General features: G+C 39.7%; 1 protein-coding gene across 3 annotated transcripts in view; it reads right to left on the reverse strand.

Moving 5' to 3' along the window:
- Nucleotides 1-291, reverse strand: part of MYLK3 (myosin light chain kinase 3) — a 63,657-nt gene extending 63,366 nt beyond the window's left edge. For 2 of the 3 annotated variants that reach the window (XM_045533344.1, XM_045533343.1), the window contains exon 1: nt 62-291. In XM_045533344.1, coding sequence (XP_045389300.1) covers nt 62-75 — 14 coding nt within the window. In that variant the 5' untranslated portion in view covers nt 76-291. Of the gene's footprint in view, nt 1-57 lie in introns of all 3 variants that reach the window. The other variant, XM_045533342.1, reaches the window with a different exon arrangement.
- Between the last annotated feature and the right edge of the window lie 23,631 nt (nt 292-23,922).

A 23,922-nucleotide genomic window follows, 5' to 3' on the forward strand; every position in this document is an offset into this window, starting at 1 on the left:
TGCCCCTGATACACTGCTGAAACACAAACACACAGCACCTTTATCATCTGCACTTACATACCACCTTCCATCCATGGATCCCAAGTGGTCTGTCAGAAATATTGTTCTCCTGAGTCTCCAGTGAGATGCGTAAATATTGTTGCCTTCATCTTATTCGCAGATAAAGCTGGGGGCAGTTAAGTGACTTGTCAACAGGTATAACGCAAGACAAGATCCGTGCAAGTTGCCCTCTGGCCTCCGTTCCTCTGCTGCCCGTCCCTTGGAGCTTTCTCTTGGCCTCCGTTTAAGTCGTGCCCGCAGACCACTGTTTCCCTGGTGATGGAGGTGGCATTCTATTTCCTGCCCTGAATCTGGCCTGGGGCCCTGACCACACTGCATTTAGCCACAAGTGCATCAGCCATGTGTGGGAGGGGACAGCGTGGCTCCTTGGAAACCTAAGTGGTGTGTGTCAGCTGGCCCAGGCCTGCTGAGAGCCACTCCAGGCCGTGCTAATTCCTCCATCCCTTGGCCAGAGCAACCCACGATGAAGGCAGTGGCGTCACCTGGAGCTGCGTGAACAGATGGGGACACCTCCAAGCCAAACCTGCTGCAGCCGACCCTCAGGGAGAAACAATCCTTAGACTCCTCAGACCAGCACCTAGACCAAAACAGCCCTCCCCCTGCTCATTCCTATGGACAACAGAGGGAAGGTCATTCCCCATCTCTACTAAACAATAGAAAGAAACTATCTAGCCAACTAAAATATATATAGAAAAAATTAGCCGGGCACGGTGGTGCACGCCTGTAGTCCCAGCTACTCGGGAGGCTGAGGCAGGAGGATCGACTGAGCCCAGGAGTTTGAGGTTGCTGTGAGCTAGGCTGACGCCACAGCACTCACTCTAGCCTGGGCAACACAGCGAGACTCTCAAAAAGAAAAAAAAAAATTGGAAGTGAAGATTTTTTTGGTCAGTTTCCTGCCGTTTAGTCAGTAAATGCCATATATTGGCACTTTTAATTAACTTCAATTTGTTTGCCTCTAAAATGCTCTGCTAACCTTTCTGGCCAGACGCGTCGTGTGAGCTCCAGGCTGCGCTAGCTCAACCGCCCTTCCTGGGAGCCCCCGAGCATCCCGGGCGTGCTCCTATCAGAGCCCCTTAGTAATCATAATACCTAACCTCTTCTGAGCATTGACCTGTGCCAGGTACCCTGCCAAGCATTCAAAATTCAGTAGCTTTTTAAATACTAGGTATGTACCCATTAATATCCTTGTTTAACAGATTAGGAAGCTGGAGCTAAAGAGGTCACAAGGTCACTAGGTTAATTTCCTCTGGCCACTGTAACAAATTACCACAAACTTAGTGGCTCAAAACACCAGTTTACTCTCTCAGAGCTCTGGAGGCCCCAAGTTGCAAACCAGTGTTACCGGCCGAATTAAGGCGCCGGCAGGGCCACACCTCCTCCAGAGGCCCCGCGGGAGAACTCACGCCTCCTCCAGCTCCGGGGCTGCCGGCAGCTCTGGGTTCGCGGCGGCGGCGGCAGCACTCGGCCTTGTCCGGCTCTGTGCGCGCGTGTGTCCATTTCTTGTCGCCTTTCTTTTCTACGAGACGTGTGACTGCATTGAACGCTCACCCGCGTAATCCAGGATCATGCCGCCATTTCAAGATCCTTAATCACATCTGCAAAGTTCCTTTTTGCCATATAAAGTGGCATTCATAGGTTCCAGGGAGTAGGACATGAATGTCTTTTGGGGGGCAATTATCTAGTCTCCCACAGTCACCCATCTCATAGGTGATGCCTGCAGGTTTCTCTTCTCATGTGCTCAAGAGGGTTCCCTGGTTAAGTGTAAATGTGTAGCTTAGAGGTTAAAAGCCCAGGCTTTGGCAGCTGGCAGAGCTGGGTTTGAACCCCAGCTCTACCAGTACTGCAAAGTACTGTGTGACTTTAGCAAGTAACTTAACCCCTCTGGGCCTCAGTTTCCCCATTAAGGCCCACTGTGTGGGATGGTTTTGAGGATTAAGCGAGATAATGAATGTAAAACTCTGATAATATTGCCTGCGCATGGTTAAGTGCTCTGTGAATGTTAGCTGTTCTTGTTAAAAGCAAAGCGTAAGGTGGAGTTCTGACCCGCCTCTGCAGAGGGAGGCCTGGTGAATAGCAGGTTTCTGCAGATGAAGAAATGTGAAAATGGGAGGTCAGGTCATTTTGCCACATAGCGAATGAAATTCAATGTTACTCTAAGCCTGGTAGAGCTCTCAAAACCTTTTGGTGTGGAACAAGATAGAGGCCTGCAGACGGGCCATGTAAGGATTTCTGCTCTCCCAAAGCGGAGACTTCTGCCTTTCTCCAAGGAGAGTGTGGATCTGGGTCCCCAAAATGTGTGTTTTTGTCAACAGATGTTCCCATATTTTAAAATGGGATTGTCTGGAGATTAACACTTTAATAGTCCCCCTTGAGCTTAAACTGATTACAGTTTCAAGATTTATAACAAAAAGAATGACTAAATAAAGCAAGAGCTTAGAGCATTGAGAACAAACTAAGAAAAATAGGGAGGAAATAGCCAGAAAATCACAATAGGGAAGAAACAAGGACATTTTAAACTTGAATATTTGTTATGAATATGTTTTAGAGAAGAAATGCAAATTAGATCATCTCCTTAACTCTAAGCAAATAAATTTGATTTGATTCTGCTCCATACGTGAACTGGGATAGGATAACATGAATTTTAATAAAGAAGTTTTAGGAGGCTGGGTGCGGTGGCTCACACTTGTAATCCTAGCACTCTGGGAGGCCGAAGCGGGAGGATCGCTCGAGGTCAGGAGTTCGAGACCAGCCTGAGCAAGAGCGAGACCCCTGTCTCTACTAAAAAATAGAAAAATTATCTGGACAACTAAAAATATATAGAAAAAAATTAGCCAGGCATGGTGGCGCATGCCTGTAGTCCCAGCTACTCAGGAGACTGAGGCAGGAGGATTGCTTAAGCCCAGGAGTTTGAGGTTGCTGTGAGCTAGGCTGACGCCGCGGCACTCTAGCCCGGGCAACAAAGCAAGACTCCGTTTCAAAAAAAAAAAAAGGAAGTTTTAGGAAAAGAAAAGACACCTGCACTTGTATGTTTATCACAGCACAGTTCACAATCACAAAGATATGGAATCACCCTAAGTGCACACCAACCGATGAGTGAATAAAGAAAACGTGGTGTATATATACCATGGCAGAGTACTCAGCCATAAGAAAGAATGAAATTACGTCTTTTGCAGCAACTTGGATGGAACTGGAGGCCATTATCCTAAGTAACTCAGGAACAGCAAAATAAATGCTGCATGTTCTCATTTACATGTGGGAGCAAAGCTGTGACTACACAAGCACACAGAGTGGTACAGTGGACACTGGAGACTTCAAAGGGGAAAGGGAAGGGGGGTGAGGGATGGAAAATCACCTGTGGGACACAGCGGCACTACTCGGGTGATGGGTGCACCCAAAGCCCAGACTCCACCACTATGCGATGTATACATGCAATGGAATTCAACTTATACCCCCTAAAGCTACTGAAATTAAAAAAAAACTTAGCATTTCATTTGGTTGATATTTGAACTGCACTTCTAAATATTATCATATGTTATGTATGATCTATTCAAGTTGCTATATTTCATCCACTTAAGTTTTTCAGTTCAGTACGTTAGGATTCTTTACAGATATGACGAGTATTTCTCAATTTGGGTGGGAAGCAGCTAAAGGTCAATGAAACAAGAAAGTAAAAGCTTTTGCCTTTTTAGAAAAACTGCAAACTACTTAAATGTCAACTAGTAGGGGAAAGCGCTGACTCTATATCTATCTACTAACATCAAAAACTATCCAAGGCATATGACCAAGTGAAAAAAAAAAAACTCACAGCACGTAAAATTTAATCCCATCTAAATTAAAAATGTAACATAGATACATAAATCCACTAACAATGGCTGGAAAGGCTATACATCCAATTATTAACAGCAGTCACTTTCTGGGAACAGAGCAGAATTGGGTGGGGGAAAAAAGAAGGGAAAAGCCATTTTCCCTTCACAGTACACATGCTGTTGTATTTGCATTTTTATAAGGAGCATGTTTTTGTATATTACTTATATACTTTTTTAAGCAATAAAAATAAATTATTTACTTTAATGGAAAAATACACTGGTTTAGAGCTCTTTTGCTGGAAGTATTTTCTGTGGAATAACAGACACTAAATGTGTATGTGTTTTTTTCAATTTTTATTAATGAAGCAGACATGCTTTCTCTGCCTTGACCCTTCATATTAGAGGAGCAGAAGTATAAAAGGGAATAAAGCCATATCTTGAGGACAAGGTAAGTGAGGACCACTGGGGATGAGAGAGCCACTACCCATCTGGAACCCAGAGGCGGCTGGGCGGGGTTAACAGGCAGACAGCAGGCTGCAGGGCAGGCTGCCAGGCACCTGCAGGGCCCTGGGCAAGCTCTGAGGGTGGATCAACTGTACCCACCTGCTTCTCGCCACCCCCATCTCCCGCCACCCCCAGTCCCTCACATACACGCCCAGCAAGCACAGCAGCTGGCACTTACCCTCAGACAAAAGCAAACAAACAAGTCCTGACAGCTGTTCCCTAAGGAAATTCATCTGCGTTGGAGAACCCAAGGCTTTCAGGCACCACCTCGGTACCCAGAGCAAAGTCCTCATTCTAGGTAATCAAGTGCCCTCGGCCTAAAGACAAGTCAAACTACCCCCTCAACCCATGCCAGACCACCAGTCAGTATTCTCACTGGGGAGAAGCCACCCAGTTACATAGTCCCCTGCTTTTTCTTTTTTTCCACTAAAAAAAAAAAAGGCTGGGCTCAAACTCCTGGGCTCAAGTGATCCTCCAGCCTAGGTCTCCCAAGAGTAGCTGGGACTACAAGGATGCACCACTGCGCCTGGCAACCTTCTTTCTTAAATATGACCAGCCAACCAAAGATTACCAGATATTACCAGAACCAGCATCCTAAAAGAGAAAGATCAAGATATACAGACATGAAAAACAAGCTTAAAAAAAAAAAAAAAAAAGATAAACAGGGAATAGAAGAAAATTTGACAAAATGAGATTTAAGAAAGATTTTATAAAACCGGAACAGGTTGATTTGAAAAAAGAATAACCAGAGAACAAGAGAAAACCATTAGAGATTAAGAGTATGAAAGGTGAGGCTGGGCGCGGTGGCTCACGCCTGTAATCCTAGCACTCTGGGAGGCTGAGGCGGGCGGATTGCTTGCGGTCAGGAGTTCAAGGCCAGCCTGAGCAAGAGCGAGACCCCGTCTCTACTAAAAATACAAAAAATTAATAGAAAAATTAGCCAGGTGTGGTGGCACATTTTGATGGTGGTCCCAGCTACTTAGGGGGCTGAGGCAGGAGGATTGCTCAAGCCCAGGAGTTGGAGATTGCAGTGAGCTATGATGACACCACTGCACTCTAGCCCAAGACTCTGTCTCAAAAAAAAAAAAAAAAAAAAAAAGGCTGATAGGTGTGAACTTGAGCAAGCAAAAAAATATGAAAGCTGAAATAAAATGTTCAAAAGAATCATAAAAGAGAGGAAATCTCCCAGAACCTAGGGTGAAAAGAGAAAATGTGACAGAACAGATAAGATGCAAAAGGACAAATCCAAAAGTCCATTGTTCATTACAGAGTTCCAGGAAAAAAGAAAAGAAAAAAGCCTGGGGTGGGTGGGGAGGGACACATGGACTCCAGCCACATACCCCTCTTTGCACCACTCATTCTCGGGGGATCTCTGACGGGAACCTGCTTGGCTGTTGCTGTGGGAGATTACGTCCTGGATTTACCACCTCACCAAGACTATGGGGATGGCATTTTCAGGAAAGGGAACTGATGGAGGGTAGCTAAAAATTGACAAATTCATAAAACTTGGACCTGGCTGGTTACCACCAAGGAAGCCAGGACCATAGCCTCTGTCTGTGTGGACGCTTGCACTCTAGGGGTCACTGCTCTTAGTTGAGAGAAACGCTAAACTCAGGGCGGGTGAGCAGAGCCCTCAGCTCGTCATCAGTGACTGGCCTCCAGGCTGACATCAGTCCACCCTCCTGGGGTCTGGCTGTTCAGTCGCAAACAATAGCCCCAAACCCCCAGGATTCAGCTCGTGTTTCTCCATCTTGTTTACAAGAGCATCATGACTTTCCCCATGCCTTGGTCTACAAAGTACAACAAACATTTCTTGAGTGGGAGCCCAGCTTGCAAACATCCTGCCGTTTCCAGGAATGCCCCTAACACAGTCTACACTGGTGGTAGGTTTCTGTCAGTTTGAGACAACTGGATTTTCCATCCTAGGAAGTTAAAACTTGGTCTGGTACGATAGAGATTCTACAGACAGTCTTTAGGCTTCAACCTAAAGAGATGGGCCATGAACTCTCAAAAAAAAAAAAAAAAAAAACAGTGGGGAAGAAAACCCACAAATGAGTAAGTGTAAGACAAAATACTCAAAAGTATATTCATCAAGAACCAAAACAAAGAGAGTAGAGCTACGATGTAGACTGAAATAGATTAACTGGAGACTTTCAAACCTTGCATGAAGCAGAATCCATCAAAGACAGGTTTAGGGGAGCCATCAAGGCTTAGAGGTAGAAAGATGAGGACATGGTAAGAATTCTTAGGAAAGGAGACTTGTGAAATAACATTTTGTTCAGGAGGAGGCAGTGAGGCCAATAAGGAGAACACAGCAGTCCAGATCAAAGCTGGTCAAAATCTAAACAAAATACTTGAATCCAAAATTTGAATGTGAAAAGAAAACCTGCAATACATGTGGACAGGACCCCTGCATCAGTTGAGGCTGAAGTGAGCACTTGGCTTTTGGCACTTTTACTAACATTCCCAAAAATTAAAAATAAAATAAAATAAAATAAAGGTCGCTACATCTACTTAAATCCTCTATTTTCTAAATAATATCCATGTTGCCTTCCAAGCCAGCGGCAGTAACACTAAACTATTTGAAGTGCTTTTCTTTCTCCTCCATCCAACAAGCTGTCGGTACTTCTGTCACAAAAATGGAGTCACGCTGACCTATGTTTGTATCCACGATCTGTCACTTACTAAGTATGTGACCCTGAGCAGCTTCTTAACTGCGTCTTAGAGTTCCATTTTCCTGACTTGTGACTATTAAACACACTCACAGGCGCAGAGCACACGGCACAGGGCCGGGGACACGGTGGCCCCTGCGGAGACGGCAGCTCTTTTCTATTTACTTTGCTCTCGTTCCTTTTCCTTGCACTCACGTGCTGGCACACCAGGAAAGAAAGAAATAACTGAAATAACTGTAGGCAGAGGTGTTCAACTGATTCTTTTGTTACCCAGGTTTGACTTTTTTTAGGTGTTTTATATTTCTACAACCTCAAAGTCACACTTACAGCTTTTAACCCCAAGTTCCCTGAAGCGCAGGAGTTACGTTTCTCTCCTCCTCAGCATCAAGTGCACGTGGTTCCCAACCCAAAAGAGGTGCCTGGCCAACTTCTGTCAGAGCTGTTGCGGCTGGAGCGTGGACAGATCCCTTAGCCATGACACGAGAGACTGCAGGTCTAATCAGCAACCAGAGGCCAAGAAGTAAGAGGCTTCTTTTGTTATGTTTTGTATTTCACTACAGAGATAAAATTTTCCAGCCAAATGAAAAGTGAAGCTTAACATATCTATCACTGGAGCCTTGGGGAGTCTTTCCCTCAAATCACATCCCTACTCAGCCCTTCTTTTCTGGAAATTTGCCACATAGAAACAGAAAGAGCACACTCTGAAAACAGCCCAGATGCCTGGGAAGCAACTTGGAATCACCATCTGCTTCATTTATTGTCTGTCACATATGGGCAGTTATCACAGACATGAAGCAATTTTCTATGTAGTATTTTCTAGGTATGTTAGATATAAAATACCTAAATGAGTATAAAAAAATCCCAGACTTTTTGGACAGCAGATAGATTTGGGCATTAAAACATAATCCCCTCCAAAAAACAACCCAATTCAAAAATGAGCAAAGAACTTGAATAGACATTTCTCCAAAAAGGATATATAAACAGGCAATAAGCACATGAAAAGATGTTCAATATCACTAGTCACTAGGGAAATGCAAATCAAAGCCACAGTGAAATACCACTTCACACCCATAAGGATAGCCATTATTAAAAAACCAGAAAATAACAAGTGTTGGTAAGGATGCAGAGAAATTGAAACCCTTGCATATTGCTGGTGGGAATGTAAAATGGTGCACCCACTATGTAAAACAGTTTGGTGGTTTCTCAAAATGTTGGTAGGGTGTGGTGGCTCACACCTATATAGTCCCAGCATGTTGGGAGGCCGAGGCAGGAGGATGGCCTGAGCCCAAGAGTTTGAGATCAACTTGGGCAACATAGCCAGACCGTGTCTCTACAAAAAATAAAAAAAATTAGCTGGCATGGTGGTGTGTGCCTATAGTCCCAGCTGCTTAGAAGGTTGAGGCAGGAGGATCCCTTGAACCCAGCAGTTTGAGGCTGCAGTGAACTCTGATCATGCCACTGCACTCCAGCCAGGGTGACAAAGCAGAGACCCAGGCCCCCCCCCCAAAAAGTTAAACATAGAATTACCATATGATCCAGCAATTCCACTACTAGGTATATACCCCAAAGAATTGAAAACAGGAGCTCAGACACTGGTATTTAATGTCACTGAATTGTACACTTAAGAATGGTTAAAATGGTAAATTTTATGTTACGTAGATTTTATCAAAATTAAGAAAAGAAACTCCACTTCAATTTACATTCAAAAGTTCTTGGGCCATGTATAATGCCATAAAAATGTTGATAACTACACATGGGAAGCAGCTCAACCCAGGAATGTGATACCATAATAGCATAATAAATAATAAAAGGTTCTGAAGCAGATTTCTCTTACTGGTAAAATCCAAAGTGATTTTTTTTTAATTAAAAAAAAAGAAAGAAAAACAGCACAGCTTTTTGATAGTTACAATGTTAATAGACTCTGGATGAAGATTAGCACAGAGGCCGAAGAGAAGCCATGTGCCTCACCACATGGAAAAAGTATGTACAATCAGAATCTAAAGTGTTTTTTATCGCCAGCAACTGGTTTAAATCAACACGTGGCTTTTTTGCACATTTAAAAACCTGACAGTAAATATGAACTAAATAATAGAAGCAGGAGACTTCTACATTCAGCCAAGAGAGAGCAAGGCCCAGATTCACGATTCTGTCTGAAGCAACTTCAAAGCTAGACAAGCTATGTGCAAGATCAGTTCTGCAGACACTCGGCCTCAGGCCATGAAGGACAGTGAGGCCTGAGAGACGAGGGACAAGTGGGGTGAACACTCACTGCCCTGGTGTCCAGGCGGCTAGAGAAAACGCAGATGTTAAGTGGAGACACAGAAGAAATTTAAAAGTCCCAAACAGAAATTCTAGAGTTGAAAACTACATCTGAGATGAAGAATATACGGGATGGAACTAAAGGCAGGTTAAATGTTACAGAAGAAAAGATTAGTGAAAATGAAGATTTAGCAACTATCAAGAAACAGAGAGAGAGGGAAAAAAAGAGAGCGAATAACTGCGGAATGGCAGGGGGCCTAACATATCTGTAACTGGAGTTTCCAAAGGAGAGAGGAAAAAATAGTAGCCACACAATTTTGATGAAATTTGGTGGAAACTGTAAATCCACAGATATGCGAAGCTCCATGAACCCCAAGGACAAGAAACGTCACTCCTTGTCATCAGGTCTCAGTTGAAACGTCACCATCTCAGAGAAGAAAACCTTGAGTATTATTATGCAATTATCTTGTTTTTTTAGATTGTTTACTTTTTTAAATGGTGTATTCCTATCTCCACCCTAAGGTAAGCTCCACAAGTACAGGGACCTTGTCCGCATTCTTCATTGCTGTGTTCCCAGAGCCTAGCAGAGTACCCAACTTCCAGTAGGTGCTCTCTATATATTTCACGAACGAATGAATGACCTTTTCTTTTCCTAACCTTTAGGAATAAACTGCTACTTCGAAATCCTTCTCAAGGCCAGTCGAGGTGGCTCACTCCTGTAATCCTAGCACTCTGGAAGGCCGAGGCAGAAGGATTGCTCGAGCTCAGGAGTTCGAGACCAGCCTGAGCAAGAGCGAGACCCTGTCTCTACTAAAAATAGAAAGAAATTATATGGCCAGCTAAAAATATATATAGAAAAATTAGCCAGGCATGGTGGCACATGCCTGTAGTCCCAGCTACTCGGGAGGCTGAGGCAGTAGGATCGCTTAAGCCCAGGAGTCTGAGGTTGCTGTGAGCTAGGCTGATGCCACGGCACTCACTCTAGCCCGGGCAACTGAGCAAGACTCTGTCTCAAAAAAAAAAAAAAAAAAAAAAATCCTTCTCAAATTATCAAAACCATTCTTTTTGCATTCCCAACCTTTCCTTTTGCTCCCAGATTAATATAACATCATTTAACAAGATAGTGTTTATTAGCACTAATTATTTTTTAATTGACACATAACTGTACCTATTTATGGGATACATAGTGATGCTTTGATATATACAATGTATAGTGATCAGGTCAGATAATTACTATATCCACCATCTCAAACATTTAGCATGTGAGTTGGGGACATTCAACATCCTCCTTCTAGCTATTTGAAACTATATGTTGTTGTTAACTACAGTCACAGCACAGTGCTATAGAACATTAGAACTTATTCTTCTTTTCTAGCTGTAATTTTGTAGCATTAATTCTTTTTAATAGTAAAGTCACCTCATCATTTTCTGAGGAATGACCTATAAAAAAATAATCCTTCCACTCCACGTTGACTCCAGGTAAGGCTCTAGCAATCCTACTGCCAGGCCTGACATCCAGCTCCACAGACTCTGTGTTCTCGTCTCGGTTCCCCAGTAGAGCATCCTTTCATCATGACAGAGGCTTACTGAACTGCTGTTGGTAAACACTTTCCACTTTGTAGATATCGTCTATTTAACTATGATGAATTTACACAGGAGGAAACTGAAGTCTATCTATAGTAGTCTATACAAAGTGACATACCTAGCTGCATAGTGAGTGAGTGGCAGAGTCAGAATGTAAATCCAAGTAAGTCGGTAACGTTGTTCTTTATGCCACATCAAGATGAAATTTAAAGTGTTATGAAATTGTACCTAAGAATCAAACAGCATGCATCTCTCCAGGAGGCATATAAACTTTTAGTTATCTTTTCATCTGATAAAATGAAAAAGAACAAATTCTTAATATCCATGCTTAATAGTTCAGTCCGAGAGCCTCTGCTATTGCCCGAAATAAGAATCAAAAACAAATCTTTGCCTCAGCTATTTTCTCTTACATTTAGTAAGATTAAAAAACCTTAAGTCTTGGCCGGGCACGGTGGCTCACACCTATAATCCTAGCACTCTGGGAGGCGGAGGCAGGAGGATTGTTTGAGCTCAGGAGTTCGAGACCAGCCTGAGCAAGAGCGAGACCCCATCTCTACTAAAAATAGAAAGAAATTATATGGACAGCTAAAAATATATATAGAAAAATTAGCCGGGCCTGGTGGCGCATGCCTGTAGTCCCAGCTACTCAGGAGGCTGAGGCAGGAGGATTGCTTGAGCCCAGGAGTTTGAGGTTGCTGTGAACTAGGCTGACACCGTGGCACTCTAGCCCGGGCAACAGAGTGAGACTCTGTCTAAAAAAAAAAAAAAAAAAAAACCTGAAGTCTTGGGTACAGGGAAATTATTTTACAGAAATTCATGTATTAAAGACACATGATTATACCAAGAAAAATAGACTCTACATTCGGGGATTGGCTGAAGGAAAACAAACCCTATTGCATTGACTTTAAGATGCACTTTTCCCCCTCATATTTTAACATCTCTGCAACTCACATGCATCATACTATATCTATGGCACCTGACCACCACCATCAGCCAGGCAGCAGTTGTGGTACAGTTATCATTGTCTGCACACGAATGAAGTTTGTTTGTACTGTCATTGCTTCTATGTCCAAATAAATCCAAAATAACTTTTAAATAAGCATAAAATTAAAACTTGAAAGGTTAATTGGCTTATTAGTGTTACATAAAACAAGGGTGTGTCTTTTAGTGGATGGTGTCTTAGATTTAATGAAGTTCAATATTTTGTTCAGGAAGACATTCAATTGGCCTTTTGAACAGGTTGGCAGCTCCATCCCTTCAACCCCCCACTCCTAATATGGGAGGTACGTTACTCAGAATAAAATAACAGGAATCTTCTACTGCTTAACATACACACAGGCAGCCAGAGGACTGGGCCTCCTAAGAAAGACAATGTGACAGAGAGAAAGCCTCCATAGGAAACTCTTACCATCAATAAGAGAAACTAGCAAATGCCTGTTTTTAAGACAAAGAATTCAACAGTAGCAACAGCACAACCATACTGATCCCTAAGCACCAAAATCCTACCAGGCACTAAGTGCTTTATGTTAACTCATTTAATCCTCCAAAATTTGTATGAATTAAGTACCACTGTTATCCTGATCTTACAGGTGCAGAAAAGTAACTTGTTCAAGGTCACATGGGCAATATGAATGACCTTGGGCACCGCCACTTGGCTTAGCCAAGTCTTTGTAATAGTGATATCTAGAAAGCTTTGCAGACCAAGACAAATATGGAAGGCAAAAGACATGGAGGGTCAACCAGGGGAAAAGTCACTGTCAACTGCAAAAATCTAGAGAGCTGACTCAGGAACAACCTGAGGGTTGACAGGCCTAGTAGGGAGAAGATTTAGAAAGGTGTGATTAAACGAGTGCAATTATTAATAGTTGACAGAGATAATGGCCAAATAAAAGGAATTGTCACTTGAATAGGCATTACAAACGGGTAAAATGAAAGGGAGCTTACTTAGTGGGTAACGACCTTCAAGTAAGGGACTTATCATCCACCAGAGGATCTGACAGATTTTTCTCATAGGGATTCCAGCCTGTCCCAATATTCATACTATCGTCTTAGAGAAATCAGTAAGGAGGACAAGAGTCAATCCTCAGCTATCTCCTATTTTCCTAGGGCTTTGCTACTAGGGCCTGAAATATGTGGTCAAGAAATGAGTCCCTGATTTTGTGAAGCTTCACCATTCTGAATATAAATGGGCCATCAAGGAACCACGCAAGGTACAGTGCACTCCATCCCAATGATGTAGTTATAACCCAAGCTTTCTTTGACCCCACAAATAAGGGCAAGAGTTGGGAGGTTCATTCATTAAAGTGATCCTCTTGAATTCATACTTAAAAAGGAATAAATTAATACCAGGTATAATCAAGGCAGACTGGTAAAAAGATTAATTCCATGACTCTAAAAGCCTTTTTTGCTCCTCTACCACACCTTCTTTTATGTAATAATGACAGATGCCATTTTTGGATCACCTGACAGGCACTATGCTACATATGTTGCTCCTGAAAGGAGAAATTCCATCTGTGGACAACAGCTTTACCCCATGCTCAAGAGTTCCAGCCTTCTCTTCATGAGAGCCTGCCCTAAGGATTTCAGGCTTGCCTAGCTAGCCCCAACAATCTATGTAAGCCAATTCCTTAAAATAAATCTCTTAACATATTATCTACTACTGGTTCCTCTGGTTGAGTCCTGACTGATAGAGACTTTCGTACCAGAAGTGTTGCTAGAGGAACAAAATTTTAAGGATGAATTTTCTGAAATAATTCTGGGTTTTCTGGAATTGATCCTCTAATCTTATTAAAGACATTAATGACTATTTCCAGTGGCAGAGAGGGCACTGGTAATCCATGACATCATGTGGCAATAGAGACACACAAAGTATCACTAGTGGATACTCCAAATATTTGTAGAAGATGAGACTCTAAGAGACTGTGTATTTTCTAACTTAGAATATTTTAGTCAAAGTAGGGAGCATAATGGAATTATCTGGCTGTCTTGACCATGCTAGAGAAAGTTGGGAAAGAAAATGATGAGCTCTGGGCTTCAAATTTCCAGCTCAAACTTCTCACTGGCTTGAAAGCTTTATTTGTCCAGAAAGAAACCCTTATCTCCTGTAACCCAGTGGCTCATCCAGCAAGTGGCAAACTGAATACAATGCCAACTGAATTCCCAGCCTTGCAGGGCGTCTTCTGTTAAAGTGTAGGCACTGAGAAAGAAACGAATGTGATTCAGGCCCCTAGAATTAGAATCTCCAGCAGGTCATGCTGCACAGCTCCCACATGAGGCCAGTGTGACAAGACTGGGAGAGGTTGACGTCTTACCTAATACACAGAAATCAACACAGAGAGTTAAGGAAAATGAAGAAACAGGGAAATATGTGACAAATAATAGAAGAAGAAAAATCTCCAGAAACACACCCTAATGAAATAAAGATAAGTGATTTACCTGACAAAGAATACAAAAGAAATCATAAAGATGCTCACTGAGGTCAAGAAAGCAATGCATGAACACACTGAGAATTTCAGCAAAGAGATAGAAAATATTAAAAAGTACCAAACAGAAATCACAGGGCTGAAGAATATGATAACTGAACTAAAAAAATTCAATAGAAAGTTTTGAAAGCAGACTAGATCAGCAGAAGGATAAGACAGGTCAAGGAGAATTATCCAATCTGAGGAGCAAAAAGAAAAAAAAAGTAAACAAAGAGTAAAGAGAGCTTAAGGGACTTATGGGACACCATCAACAAAACAATGTATACATGACCGCAGTGCTCGGCGAAGAGAAACAGAAAGAGACAGAAAGCTCTCTATCACAGAAATAAGGGCTGAAAAATTCCCAAGCCTAGGGAAGGGAACAGAAATCCAGCTCCAGGAAGCCCAAAGGATGCCAAATAAAGAGAATCCAAAGAGACTGAGGAACATTACAACCAAATTGTCAAAGGGTCAAGACAAAAAGAGAATTTTGAAAGCAGCAAAAGAAAAGACTTGGTATGTACAAGGGAACACCCATAAGACGAACAGCAGATTTTTTAGCAGAAACCTCGCAGGACAGAAGGGAATGGGATGATATATTCAAAGTGCTAAAAAGAAAAACAAACTGTCAACCAAGAATATTGTACCCATCAAAACTATCCACTGAAAATGTGGGGCTATAAAGACTTTCTCAGACAAAAGCTGAGGGAGTTTACCATTAGACCTGTTTGACAAGAAATGATAAAACAAGTGCTTCAAATGTAAACAAAAGGACACTAAACAACAGGAGAACAAAACAAAGTAAAAAAAAAACCTCATTGGCAAAGGTAAATATAAAGGCAAAAAACAATTTATTACAGTAACAGTGGAGGGTAAATAGATTGTAATCCTATTGTGAAAGTTAAAAGACAAAGTATTAAAGACAAATACTAAATTATGTTAATGGTATGTAATATAAATAGCAGACAATCATGGCATGAATAGCATTATAATGTGGGAGGAGGAAAGATAAAAGCAGAAAGTTCTTGCATACAAGGAAAGTTAAGTTGTTATTAGCTTAAAATAGACTGTTGTAACTATAAGGTATTTTATGTAAATCCCTTGGTAACCACAAAGAAAATATCTATAGATGATATACAAAAGAAAAAGGGAATCAAATCCTAGCAATACAAAACAATGATGAAACACAAAACACAGTGAGAGAGAAGGAGGAACAAAAGAACCACAAAACAAAACAATTAACAAAATGGCAATAGTAAATCCTTATCAATAATTGTTTTAGATGTAAGTGGAATAAAGGAATTGAAATCAATACACCAAAGAGGTATCTGCACTCCCATGTCCATTGCAGCGTTACTCACAATACCCAGATATGAAATCAACCTAAGTATTTATCAAGAGATGAATAGATAAAATGTGGAATACATACACAATGGAATATTATTCAGCCTTTAAAAAGAGGAAAATCCTACCATTTTTGACACCATGCATGAACCTAGAGGACATTATGCTAAGTGAAATAAACCAGGCACAGAAACACAAAAACTGCATGAGCTCACTCACATGTGAAATCTAGAAAAAGTCAAACTGGTAATATTAGAGAGTAGAAAAGTAGCTACCGGAGACTGGGGGTGGGAGGAAGGAGAGGGAATGAGGAATTGTTGATCAAAGAGAACAAAGTTTCAGGTAGACAAGAAAAATAACTATTTGATATCTAATGCACATCAGAATGACTACAGTCAATAATAATGTATTATATATTTCAAAATAGCTAAGAGGCTATTGTAATCAAAACAGTATGTTACTAGGATAAAAACAGACACATAGTACCCATGAAACAGAACAGCAAGCCCAGAAACAAACCCAAGCATATACAGTCAACTAATTTTTGACAAGGCCACCAAGAACACAATAGAGAAAGGATAATCTTGTCTTCAATAACGGTGTTGGAAAAACTGGATATCCACATGCAAAAGAATTTGATTGGACTCTTAATCTTATACCATACAGAAAAATCAACCAAAATGGATTAAAAATCTAAACATAAGGCCTGAAACCATAATACTACTAGAAGAAAACAGGGGAAAAGCCAGAAAAGCTCCTGGATATTGGCCTTGGCAACAATTTTTTGGATGTTACACCAAAATCACAGGCAACAAAAGCAGAAATAAACAATCAAGACTACATCAAACTAAAAATCTTCTGCATGGCAAAGGAAACAGTCAACAAAATGAAAGAGCAACCCATAGAAGAGAAGAAAATATTTGAAACCATACATCTAAGGGGTTAATATCCAAAATATATAAGTAACCCAAAAAACTCAATAGCAAGAAAATAAATAAACCAATTAAAAAATGGGCAAAGAATCTGAATAGACATTTCTCAAAAGACGACATACAAATGGCCAACAGATACAGGAAAGGTCAGTCAACATCACTTACTCATCAGGGAAATGCAAGTCAAAACCATACTGAGTTATCACCTCATACCTGTTAGAATGGCTATTATCAAAAAGGCAAAAGATAACAAGTGTTGGCCAGGATGTGGCGAAATGGCAACGCTTGTATACTGTTAGTGGGAATGTAAACTAGTATACTGTATGGAAAACGGTCTGGAGGTTCATCAAAAAACTGAAAATAGTACTACTATACGAACCAGCAATCTCACTTCTGGGCATATATATAATATATACAAAGGAACCGAAATCAGTATGTTGAAGAGGTATCTGCACTCCCACATTCACTATAGCTATTCACAATAGCCAAGATATAAAATCAACCTAAGTGGTCATCAACAGATTAAATGGATAAAGAAAACGTGGTATTTAGAAACAATGGAATACTATTTAAAAAGAAGGAAATCCTGTCATTTGTGACACCATGGATGAATCTGAGGGACATTATGCTAAGTGAAAGAAGCTGCAACAGAAAAACAAATACTGTATGATCTCACTTATATGTGGAATCTAAAAAAGTCAAACTCACAGAAGCAGAGAGTAGAATGGTAGTCACCAGGGATGGGGGATTGGGGGAGGGGTAGAGATGGGGGAAATGGGGAGATGTTAGTCAAAGGATACAGTACTTCAGTTAGAAGGAGTAAGTTTAAGAGATCAATTGTACATCATGCATCTGTACTCAAATGTTTATAGCAGCACGATTCACAATTGCATAGATGTGGAAACAACCCAAGTGCCCATCAATATATGAGTGGATTAATAAAATGTGGTATATGTATACCATGGAGTTCTACTCAGCTATAAGAAACAATGGTGATATAGCTCTTCTTGTATCTTCCTGGATAGAGCTGGAACCCATTCCACTAAGTGAAGTATCCGAAGAATGGAAAAACAAGCACCACATGTACTCACCATCAAATTGGTTTCACTGATCAACACCTAAGAGCACATTTAGGAATAACATTAATCGGGTGTCGGGCAGATGGGGGGGGAGGGGATGGGTGTATACATACATAATGAGTGCAATGCGCATCGTCTGGCGGATGGACATGCTTGAAGCTCTGATTGGGGGGGGAGGGGGGGGCAAGCACAATATAGGTAACCTAAACTTTTCTACCCCCATAATATGCTGAAATTAAAAAAAAAGAAAAAAATTGTACATCATGGTGACTATAGTTGATAACAATATACTGTATACCTAAAAATTACTAAGAGAACAGATTTTAAGTATTCTATCCACAAAAGTATAGGTGATAATCTATTTATTATCTTGATTTTAGCCATTTCTTTCTTTCTTTTTTTTTTTTTTTGAGACAGAGTCTCACTCTGTTGCCTGGGCTAGAGTGCCGTGGCGTCAGCCTAGCTCACAGCAACCTCAAACTTCTGGGCTTAAGCAATCCTCCTGCTTCAGCCTCCCGAGTAGGTGGGACTACAGGCATGTGCCATCATGCCCGGCTAATTTTTTTCTGTATATATTTTTAGATGTCCATATAATTTTTTTCTATTTTTAGTAGAGATGGGGTCTCACTCTTGCTCAGGCTGGTCTCAAACTCCTGAGCTCAAACAATCCTCCCACCTCGGCCTCCCAGAGTGCTAGGATTACAGGCATGAGCCATCGTGCCCAGCCTATTTTAGCCATTTCACAATGTAAACATACATATCAAAACATGTTGTATACCATAAATATACACAATTTTGTCAACTGAAATAATTAATTAAAATAAAATAAATGAACAGAGTCTCTGGGATCTCTAAGATAATACCAAAAGTCTAGCATTTGCATCACTGGACTCTCAGAGGGAGAGGAGAAAGAAAGTGAAGCAAAAAAATATTTGAATGGTTGAAAACTTTACATATTTGGTGAAAGACATGAACTTACACAATTTAAGAACCTCAACAAACCCCAAACAGGATAAATTCAAACACCCAGGCACATCACAATCAAACCAATAAAAACTAAAGACAGGGAAAAGACTCCTGAACATAGCCAGAGAAAAATAACACATTTCATATAGGGAAAAATTACTTGAATGGCTGCACATTTCTTATTAGAAGCCATGGAGGCTAGAAGGAAGTAACACATTTTTAATGTGCTGAAACAAAATAACTGTCAACACAGAATTTCATATCCATCAAAAGTATCTTTCATAAATTATGGTAAAATAAAGACATTATCAGATGAAAGAAAATTAAGAGAATTAATCATCAACAGATCAGCTCTAAAGGCAATGCTAAAAGAAGTTCTCCAGATGGAAAGGACATGATACTAACGTAAACCTGGAACATCAGGAATTAAGGAAGAGTAAGAGAAATGATAAATATCTGAGTAAATATGATGGACTGTCTCCTCTTGGATTCTTAAAAATATCCATAATAGTTATAAGCAAAAATTACAACATTGTTTGATGGATTTTATGATTTATAAGACAACTAACTATAACATAACGGGTAGAGGGCAAAGAGATATAAATGGTGGTAAGATGTCTACATTCCACTTGAGCTGGTAAAATACAGATTTTTAAGTGAACTGTAAAAAGTTAAGTATGTCTATGGTAAGCCCTACGGCAAACACTACAAAATGATACAAAGAGATACAGTAAAAAAACACAATAGATAAATTAAAGCCATTAACAGAAAGATAACTGGAAAAACCTCTTAACATCTGTAAATTAAAGAAGCATCAAGAAAATTAGAAAATATTCTGAATTTAGCAAAAATGAAATTACAACACAACAATATTCATGGGATAAAACAAACACAAGTGCTTGAAGGGAAATTTACAGCATTAAACGGTTTTATAAAAAAAGCATGAAATCAACAATCTAAGTTCAAACACAAGAAGCTAGAAACAGAGGCACAAATAAACCCAAAACAAGCAGAAAGGAGAAAATAATAAAGACCAGAAATTAATGACACTTAAATAGAAAAATCACAGACTATCAATAAACCATAAGCTGCTTCTTTGAAAAGTGCAATACAATTAATAAACCTATAACAAGACCAACAAAGAGAGAGAGAAGACACAAAATACCAGTATCAGGAATGAAGGAGGGAATGTCACTGACACTAAAGGCATGAAATGAATAAAATACTACAAACACTTCTACACAGATAAATTCAACAACTTGGATGAAACAGACCAACTCCTTGAAAACTGCAAAGTAGCAAACGTCATCCAAACAGAAATAACTGAAATTAGTCAATAACCATTAAAGAAATTTAATTCACAGTAAAATCCTTCCAAAATAGAAATCTCTAAGCCCCGGTGGTTTCACTGGCAAATGCTATCAAACACTTAAATAATAACACAATTCTATACAATCTCTTCCAGAAAATAGAACAGGATGAAATATTATATGAACTCATTATATGACACCTGATTCTGAAACCAAAGACAAAAACACTACAGTCATATCTCTCATGAACAAAAATACAAAAATGCTCAACAAAATATTAATAAATTGAATCCATCAATATATAAAAATAATACAACACAACCAAGTGGACTTATCTTGGAAATGCAATGCTGGCTTCATTAATCAAAAATCAATCAAAAAAATCAATCAATGTGATCTACCATATTAACATTCTAAAGGGGGGAAAAAACAGTCATTACCACAGAAATTCAACATCTGTTCATAATAAAAATTTTCAACAGGCAGAAATATAAGAGAATTTCTTCAATCTAACAAAGGGTATTCTTAGAACAACACACACACACACAGTTACTTAATGGTAAAAGATGGAATGTTTCCCCCCTACAATTGAAATCAAGGCAAGGATCTCCTCTCTCATTACTCCTTTTCAGCACTATACTGGAAGTCTCAACCAGTGCAATAAGGCAAAAAAGAAAAAAGGCACACAGATTGTAAACTGATAAAACATTAAATAACAACAAGCTTCCAGTAAGAGGAAAAAATACTTGGATTCCTTAATAGTACAAAAGGAAAATTTTTGACTGTGGTAAAAAGAACGATTCCAGTCCAGCCTAGAGCCTCTATTGTATCTCTCATCTCTGGAGAGCTTGCTTTGTATGTTTGGATATTCATTACTACAGTTGTAATCTTTGAGCAATGAACACTACTAATATTTAAACTATAGTAAACGGGTTAAAGCAGCACAAAAGATTAGAAAAAACCAGTAAGTTAAATATATAAATACACAGACACATACTTCCAAATGTAAAAATAAAGCTTGTAATAATAGTAGTAAAAGAAAAAAGCTACATGGAAAAAAATTAAGAGATCTGGCTATAAAGATATAAGTTTTAAAGGCTAAATATAGAGAATACTAGAAAATTTTAAAGAAAACTAGCAAAAAAGAAGGCATCAAACCAAAACCAGAAGGTAAAATGGAACTAGTAGTTCAACAATGACTTACTAAGAATGATGGACAAAATGTTTTAGGGAAGAACACATTCAATTTGGCAGAGTGACTAGTATCTAGAACATATTTTGAAAGCAGAAGCTAACAAATTTGATCAATACTTTTATATTAAGTATGTAAAGAGCTTAATTTTTCCATATTTAAAGGCTTAACATGCAGGTTGAAAGGCAAGTCAAAATTAAATACATTGCCAAGTCATTTTTACAGTCAGGAATTAAGAGAATAAAGTGCTATTAAGTCAAATTCTTTTCCATTTGCGCTCTTATCTGAGGAAAAACACTTATATGATCACTTTTAGGAAGCAACATGGAGATCATGCCATACTGACCCACCGCCCCCCCCCTTTTTTTTAAAGAAATGTAAAGTTGGGTACAGTGGCTCATGCCTGTAATCCCAGCACTCTGGGAGGCCAAGGTGGAAGGATTGCTTGAGGTCAGGCGTTTGAAACCAACCTGAGCAACAGTGTGAGACCCTGTCTCTACCAAAATTTAAAAATTAGCCAGGTGTGGTGGCATACGCCTGTAGTCCTAGCTATTTGGGAGGCTGAGGCAGCAGAATTGCTTGAGCCCAGGAGCTGGAGGCCACAGTGAAGTAGGATCACGCCACTGCACTCCAGCCTGAGGGGCAGAGCAAGACCTTGTCTCAAAAAAAAAAAAGTGAATTTACTCTGGCTAAGTTTTTAAGTTTATCTGTAATTTAAAATTTTATCTCATCATAATATAAACTGCCTCGAGCTGTTCAATTATTTCTACCAATTGCTACAGAAGAAATAATTTGTAATATTTCCCTTACTTTTACCTAATTTATATTTAAATATAACCTAAAGCTTCCCTGCCCATAAAAATGTAAAAATATGTTGTTTAAAACTCACAAACAAAAAAATCAAATCACAAGTATTAAAAGTGCTCCCAGGCCGGGCGCGGTGGCTCACACCTGTAATCCTAGCACTCTGGGAGGCCGAGGCAGGTAGATCATTTGAGCTCAGGAGTTCAAGACCAGCCTGAGCAAGAGCGAGACCCCGTCTCTACTAAAAATAGAAAGAAATTATCTGGACAACTAAAAATATATAGAAAAAATTAGCCGGGCATGGTGGCGCACGCCTGTAGTCCCAGCTACTCGGGAGGCTGAGGCAGGAAGATTGCTTGGGCCCAGGAGTTTGAGGGTGCTGTGAGCGAGGCTGATGCCACGGCACTCTAGCCGAGCAAGAGAGCAAGACTCTGTCTCAAAAAAAAAAAAAAAAAAAAAAGCGCTCCCAAAGACATTTTGGAATACCATGGAGTTGGGGTGGGGAGAGTAAACATATCAATTTATATAGTTTAGCCTAACAACTCTCAAATTACTTTTAGTTAATTGTGCTCACATTTAAGAATAAATTATCTTCAACAGACCTGATCTAATCAGAATCACTTTTAGGACATTTTGAATAATTATGCTATTTACAGACATTAGAACATAACAAATTATGGATTAAGTAATTAAAGAACTATAATTATGTTCTTGGCCCATCTGCTGAGGACAGGTTTCTTCAACACCAGAGACAAAGTAATATTTTCTGGGACCTGGGACCACTACATGCCTAGACACATTACATTTTTAGCTTTTTTTTTTTTTCTGAGACAAGGTCTATTCTGTTGCAGTGGTGCCATGATAGCTCACCATAGCCTTGAACTCTTGAGCACAAGCTCAAGTGATCCTCCTGCCTCAGCCTCTGAGAAGCTGGGACTACAGGCATGCACCTGGCTAATTTTTTTTTTTGTAGAGACAGGGTCTTGCTATGTTGCCCAGGCTACTTTTTAGCTTTATAACAACACAGCTCATAATTTTTTATTTCCAGAAAATATAGTTTTTTTAGATATTGGTTAAATAGGTTGTCACAAGCAGAGGAAATCTAATTTGCCCCCTGCCAAAGTAATTTTTAAATAAGTCAATAATTTAATATTATGAGCATCTGAAATAGATGCTTTTCTATGCGGCAAGCTCCAGCCTAGTCACCAGTATTCTCCCTTACCACATCTAGTGAATATTTTAATCTGACTTTAATGGCTTTCTTCTAATGGTCTTCAGTTTCAAATGGACAGACTCTGCCAAAAAGGTGCTCTCACTTTTTCTGAGGACATATATACACATATATATATATACACACACACACACAAGCATTTTTAGATATTCATCATTTTTAAGCTTTCTTGCTCAAAATCAAAGCAGTTTTCTTATAGTATGTTTCAAAGATAAAATCACATTACATTCTTGGGGAAAATTTACTAATAGTTTATTAATAAATGCACAATAATTGCAATAATACCTGCAGGTGGCTATGAGGATTTAAGGAAAAGGAATCCTTATGAAAATTCTACATCCAATCTCAATTACCTCTTAAGCTCCCTCTGCTGGTTATAATTTGAATAAAGTAGAAAAAAAATGAAGAACTTTTTTCTTTTGGGAGGTGCTAAGAGATGCAGGATGAAGGATGAAGTTGACAATGCTACTACTAAAACTAAAATGGAGATTCTCTTAAACAGGGGCTAAATCTAACTGATGGTTCTTCCATAAGGCTTTACGACTTCCAAAAAGACTGGGAGGGGAGGGAGTGAAAATAAAGGTAGTTACTGCCAAATTTGAAAAGGATAATCATTAAACTGGTACACCAAAATGCAAAAACATTTAGTACATTTCATATACTAACTATATATGGTTATGATTTAACACCAGAAAAACTAAGAATTTAAATATATTTT

Source organism: Lemur catta, chromosome 20, assembly GCF_020740605.2.
Source record: "Lemur catta isolate mLemCat1 chromosome 20, mLemCat1.pri, whole genome shotgun sequence".
Taxonomy (NCBI): domain Eukaryota; kingdom Metazoa; phylum Chordata; class Mammalia; order Primates; family Lemuridae; genus Lemur; species Lemur catta.